Below are 7130 nucleotides of genomic sequence, written 5' to 3' on the forward strand. Positions count from 1 at the left end.
AGTAAAAAAAACTATTCACGGCGCGCACCAAAAAACATTAGAACAACATGAACTGAACTCTCGCCTCATGATGTCAGGTCGATTGTCACGAATATAATGATCCTGCTGAAGAGTAACATCCACAAGAGTAAGATCAGAAAATACAAAAAAAAATGAAATCAAGAAGTCAAACAGTCCTTGATCGTTTTAATTATCAAAACGGCCATTCCGATAGCCTTCTTCAGGTAGGTTAACTTAGTTGAATATATTTCACAATCAGCCAAAGAAGTTTTACAACACCAAAAAATAACCTAAACTTTTTTGGAGCTTAATTGTGATAAAAAAAGTTCTTTGTAAAGATAGACAAACAAAAAAGTGGTGATTTCGACAAGTTTTAGCATACATATCTTGGGAACTTCAAAAAAATTGGAGAAGTACCCAAATTCTGGTTACATTTTTAAAAACCGGAGAGTAAATTATAATACTTTATATTAATAGAAATTTTAGTATGTTTTTTGACGAAAATCGATATAGTTTTTTTTCTGAAATTTTCAATTTTATGTTAAATTTAATAATAATAAATTCCCAATTTTATGTTTATTTACAATAGTTTTTAATCTGAGGCTAGTTTCACGAAAACAGATTTTGTTACATTCTTTGCATTTTATTAATTAAACTAAATCAGAGATACAGTCGAATCTGGATTTACTGTTTCAGAGAATTGTATAATAGGAGAGAAACAAAAAAGTTCTGAGACTCTGGTTTTAATGTCACGCTCAGTCCCAAAATTGACATTAAATCCAGGTTTGACTGTATGCTTAATTTTTTTAGAATCTTTTTTATTAGTGATATAATTTTCTACTTTATCGTCATTTCTAAAACATACTTTAATCTGGAATTTTTAAAATCATTTCTTTCTCCTCCTGTAAAGCCTTGTACGTTAGGTAATAAAACACGTGAATCAGTTTTTTTGTGTAAGTTTCAACCAATTTTTTCTGATTATTTGAGCCTTTTTAAATTTCGTGTATTCTTTCTTTAGTAACAGTTTCTGTTAAGAGCGGTGGGTAGCTTTTTTATTGTAAATTGATTTTTAATTGATCAAGTTATCTTTTCTGAATTTACTATCGCTTAGTCTTATGCATCTGTCGATTATTCATTTCATTAATACAATTTTTTGACTAAGTTCATAAAGACAGTTATAATTCAAATATTGATCTGATCAAGAATTTTTTTTTAACGAGTTTGTGATTAAATAACCATTTTCAGTTTTCTTAATGGATAAATCTAAGTAATTAAGAGTGCTATTATTTTTTATTTCATAATTAAGTCGTAGAGATTATTTTGTGCTATTAAAAGTGTTAACTTTTAATAGTTAAAACGTTTTCAAGATGATCGAGAAGATGACAATATCGAAAAAATCGGTAATCTGGTGCGATCTGATCAGCGGTTCGATCTGCCTAAATGGTTCCTAAAATTCTCACGTTTAAACAACAAGATGCTCGCCAATATGTTGTACTGACACATTGAATGCCATTGAAAGTGGTTCAAACTTATGGGAAAGGATTGTAAAACGTGACGACTCGTGGTTTTTTACTCATTATCCTGAAACAAAGCGTCAATCCATGCACTGGAAGAGATCATAACTTCAATAAGAGCCAAAAAAGCTTGAATAATCGAATCAAAATTCAAAGCAATGATGATTCTTTTTTTTGACATTTATGGGATTGTGTATTGTCACTGGGTTCTTGAACTTCAAAATATTAATCAACATTACGACAATCACGTTCTTGCTGAACTCCGTGAAAAAATAAGGATAAAAATACCCGAATTGTGGAAGGACAAGTTATGTGTTCTCCACCGGACAATGCGCCGGCTTATCCTGTGTTGTCTATAAAGAGGTTTTTTTTCGTCGGAGATTGCGACGTGCGATTTCTATCAGTTTCCTAAGGTGAAATGTGCATTAAAAGGAATAAGATTTAATCTGTTATAGTTGTGAAAGAGAAAACAGCTCGCGTTCTGAAGGGGCTAATAGAATCAACATAAAATGTTTTACACCACCAGTCTCGTTATTTAATAGCCAGTTAGGGCATCATGTCCAACAATATATACTAGAAAAAAAGGAGGCGCATACGCGCTCGCACAGCGAGGAATACAAGATGGTAGAAGCTGGCGGTATGTGAAGTGACAGCTCCGACAGCTCTGTTTTTCTCGTTTTTGTAAGGTTGTTTTCGCGATCTAAAAATCATCCAAAATGTTCGAAAATGTAAGTATCATAAAATGTAAGAATGTAAATGTAATAATGGGTAAGTGCCACATTTCCTTCTTAATGCCTTTACATGCGCTTGATTCGCCGACTTGAAAAGAAAGATCACGTGCAATCAACCACCAGCAGAATACTTTCCATTTTACGCGTGTCTATCTAGAAAAGTACAGTACATGTTAAGGAGGAGAGCCGTCTTCAGGGCTCTGGCAATATTGATAATACTGGTAATCGTAAGAGACTCGAGCTTTTGGCCCTCACATATCACTAACTCCAGCAATATAGACCTCACCATTAAAAGATGGTACTCTCCTTCTTGCTATGTAATATACTTTATATTATATTTTATATAATATAAAGTAATTTTTAATATTTATTTTTATATATTTTTGTACACCTTCATTTACTTACTTTGACACATTTTAAATTAGTTTAACTTACCTGAAAAAGGCTAGCAGAATGACCGAAACGTCTTTTTTTGTATCAAAAATCTTAATTATGTTTCAATTCCTAGTGGAGCGATGAGAGTAGATGCTGTTTCAGACAAAATTTAACTTTTAAACTTAAAAAAATTTATTTTCCATCCAGTCTAAAAATTACGTTAAGTATTTTCTGTTATGTGATGAGTTCACATGATCCATTTCAACGATTGTGAAGAAGATATCTACTCTGATCGCTGGTAACTATTTCATAAATGTAACACCTGGCTTGACATAGCATATATTTCTGAAAAAGGATTCTTCTTTCGATCTCCTAATGGCAATCGGAAGTTCTGTGGGTCGATTACCTGTGGAGCAGCGAGAGTAGATCTTTTTTCAGACACAAATTAATGTTAAAGTTTGAAAACATTTATTTTCTCTCTCGTCTATAAATGGCGTTAAGTATTTTCTTTTGTTTGAATAGTTGAAAAGATCGATAGGTTCGTTTCTATTTTCACGGTGGTGAAAAAGATATCTACATTGATCGATGGTAACTATCCCTAATAATAATACAGGTTCCTTTAAATTACTGGTATCATAAATTTAGCACTTTGCTTAAAATAGGGTTTATTTCTGAAAAAAATTAATTTCTCGATCTCTCTGATAGCTAAATGATAAATCACCCGACGGGACATCCTAAGTGCAGCGCGGAGAGCAAATATGTTTTTAGAAAAAATGTAATCTTAAAATTTTTTAAATCTTTTTTCCATATAGTCTAATGTGAAGATACGTATTTTTTTTTATTTGAAGGTTTAACTTGATGGATAGGTGGATTTCGATCTTTACGGTGGTGAAAAAGATATCTACACTGATCGATGGTAATTATCTCTGATCAGAATACAGATTCCATTCAATTATTGATCGATCAAATGAGCGCCTATGGCGTGAAATTCGATCGAAATTATATGAGAGCCTCGTTCGAAGAGATTATACTTTTCTTACCATGTAGTTATCTCCAAGTCCTAGGAATGACCCAAAATTGGGGTGGGTATGAAAGAAGATTTTTATCCCCTAAAATTTTGGCATAAGAGGTGGGAGTATAATCTCTTCGAACGAGGCTCTCATATAATTTCGATCGAATTTCACACCATACGCGCTCATTTGATCGATCAATTATATTTCGAGCCTCGTTCTCGAGATTATACTTTTCTTATTATGTAAAGTTAATTGAACACAACTCGGGTATTAGGTATACGTATAAACATGCGATGCACGTTTTAAAAATAAACGAGCTCAAAAAAGTTATTAGACATAATATGCCGATTTGGGGGCGTGACGGGTCAAGTTACCCGAAAAAACATTTGTGTCTGTGACACTTTTTGTCAAAATTTGTTTTACCCACCTACTAATGGTTTGGGTAGACTCTGGTTTGTGAGGTCTAGAAAGGTCTAGAAAGAGCTTATTAGTATCGCGTCGTAACTTTGATGAAGTTTCTATATATTTCAAAAGCGTCGAGGCCACAGATAATTCGGGCTTTGACCTGGGAAACCGAACGATCAACAGCGGTTGATCCCTATCTGGGGCCAAGGTTTTTAGAATGTCCTGAATTCTTATCTGTATTTGATCTGGTGTGACGAAAATTTTTTTCATTCTAATGCTTGCGAGGGTTTGCGCTCTTTGGGCACTTGCAAGGGAAAGCAGAATAACAGTTTTAAATGTTAATTTATCAAAGGGAAGGTTTTTCAAAGGTAAGGTTTTCCAAAGAAAAGAATTGGACTATGTAGTTGAGTATTGTCGACACGTCCCATGTAAAGGAATATTTTAGAAGAGATGGTCTTAATTTGAAGACGCCTTTAAGGAATCTTAAAATTAATTAATCCTCCCTTATTTTGCTTGTAGAAATTAAAGCGATTGCCGATCGGTATGAATTTAATGTGCCATATGATACCGCGTCCTCATATTTTTTTGTTAGAAATTCCAGCATTAATCTATTGTTTGGGTCAAAAAAATTTAAATTTTCGGATATACAAAATTGATGCCACTGATTAAATGTTACCCGATACTGGTTGAGAGTGGAATTTGATAGTGATGCTAAAATAATCTCGACAGATTCCGGAGAGGTCCTTTTTCTCAGGAAAGCTTCCATGATAGCTTTCCTACCAACAATTCAAGTGTTTGCGCCCTGGAATGAGTCTTCCTCCTACAGGGAGATAATAATAAAAAGGCATTAGGCTTAAGCATTAAAGGTTGACCATTTAAGAGTTCAGGAAATAGAGAATGCCAGGGTTAATTCGGTCAGTTAGACACCACTACTATACCGGAAGACTTTTCTGCTTTAATGTTTTTCAACACTTTAATTATAACAGCAAAGGGGGGAAAGACATAAAAGTTATATCCCGAGCAATCGAAGATAAAGGCGTCAATTTGAACTGCTTTGGGGTCTGGGAATCGTGAACAATAAGAGGCACATTTTGTATTTTTGTTAGTGGCAAATAAGTCAATCTCTACATTGCCGAAGATATAAATAATTTTATTAAATGCAGAATTTGCCGGTTCCCACTCCGTGTCATCATTACCAATTCTTGATAAAGTGTCTGCTTCGACATTTTCTTTGGACGGGATGTAGGAAGCAAATAAGATATTTTTGCATTCCGTCCATTGCCCAATTTTCTTCGCAAGAGCGTGTAGTTTAGGAAATCTAGTACCTCCCATCTTATTTACTGTTTTTGGCTGGAATCCCAAAATCCGTGTGCATTACTTAGACCATCAGTAGCACTGCAGCCCGAGTCCGTAGCATCTGTAAAAATAGTTTTTTCGTATTTTCCGTCCTTAAACGAACTTTTAGCATTTTTAATGCTTTTTGTCACCAAATCAGGTCAGGCAAAAGATCTGGGGGGTATCGTTATTTGAACGTCGTAGTTAAAACGATTTTTGGAAAGAGATCTATCCCTGAAACTTTGCATTTGCTTTAAATACAGCCAACCGTAGTCAATACCGGGACAGGCGGCCACCAATTTTCCTATTAATTTATCAAAGTTCCTAAGAGAGTGTACATTATTGACTACAAAATCTTTGACCAGTATTTACAAGGACAATCGCTTTTCATCTATAATCTGAACAGAGGGATTATTGGAATCTATCATAAAACCTAAAAATTTACATTATTTTGCCGGGTTTAAATTACTTTTTCGCGTGTTAACTAAGAACTCCAAACATTGCAAAAGAAAAATTGAAAACCCAAGAATTCTGAACATGAATCATGAATCGGAACGAGGTAGAATGCATCAGACAGATCCAGAGAAGCCATAAAATAGCCTGGAGAAACTAGATTTCTCGCTGTTCTTAGACCCTTCATTTTAAAATGTTTAGGATTTATAAATTCGTTTAGACCTTTTAGATTCAATATGAATCTGTAGTATCCATCTGGTTTAGGTGCGAGAAAGTAAGGCGACAGAAACTGATTTTGGAGCGGTTTACAAAGCATCTGTAATTTCTCTCCACTCTTCAATATCATATTTTAACCGGCCCGCAACTTTACTTGCGTCATTTATTGTTTTTTCTTCTGCTGCGGCAACTTGTTCTGAGTCTCGGTCTTTAGAAACTGCTGATTCTGGATGAAAGGAGACTTCTGGTTGTTTCTGAAGGTTAAGCGAGGCCTGAAGGGAGTTGAACCTGCCGGACCGGGGCACAGTGGTCTGGAATAGGAATCTACTGTTCATAATCGACCACAGGTCGTATTTCTTAACCGATTAAAAATTTTTTTTTTTAATTGCTCAGCAACTAATTTTTAAGAGAATTGTGGTTTGCTTTTTTTTTAATTTTTTCACAGAGCAACAATATCTAAACAAATATAGTAACAAAATTGACCATTTTAGCTTTGTGAATTTTTATCTAAAAAAAAAATACAGATAGAAACTCACTATCAGCCGGAATTATTGCTCATGCATTCATAGAACATAATTAATTTTAATGATATTCAACTTAATTATTATAAAAAAATTTTATAAACAAATTCTTGTTAGTGTTTTTTTATCATAGAAAAAATCGTTTGTTTCACGCTAGTTGCTAATATTTTTCATAAGAGTCATAATTTGTAACAAAAAAAATTAGCATGAGTTAACAACTATTGTTTTTATCAACATTTCTATAAACAAACTCTTTATAAACGAGTTTTTCTCATAGCTGAATTGATTTTTCTGAACAAAAGTGATTCACAATTGTCTTTAAAGCCATTTATATACTTTAAGCTTTATTAAACATAAGAGGTGTGTTCAAAAAATAAGGTGACTTTATGGTTTTCTCAAAAAATATTCGTTTATTCCTCAATATTTATGTTGTCCCCTTCAAAGTAATCCCCCTCACATACAATACACTTGTGGCAACGCTTTTTCCAATCATCGAAGCACTTCTGATAATCATTTTGTGGTATAGCCTTGAGTTCTTTCAGCGATGCAGTTTTTATCTCCTCAATC

At 33.7% G+C, this 7130-nt stretch overlaps 1 protein-coding gene across 1 annotated transcript in view; it reads right to left on the reverse strand.

Annotated features, from left to right (window-relative positions):
• Positions 1–5126: 5126 nt before the first annotated feature.
• The window catches only part of LOC117170683 (zinc finger protein 600-like), a 168495-nt gene continuing 166491 nt past the window's right edge, over positions 5127–7130 (reverse strand). Inside the window, exon 4 of the mRNA XM_033357648.1 lies at positions 5127–5455. Coding sequence (XP_033213539.1) covers positions 5417–5455 — 39 coding nt within the window. The 3' untranslated portion in view covers positions 5127–5416. The remainder of the gene's footprint in view (positions 5456–7130) is intronic.

This window comes from Belonocnema kinseyi, chromosome 4, assembly GCF_010883055.1.
Source record: "Belonocnema kinseyi isolate 2016_QV_RU_SX_M_011 chromosome 4, B_treatae_v1, whole genome shotgun sequence".
NCBI classification, from domain to species: domain Eukaryota; kingdom Metazoa; phylum Arthropoda; class Insecta; order Hymenoptera; family Cynipidae; genus Belonocnema; species Belonocnema kinseyi.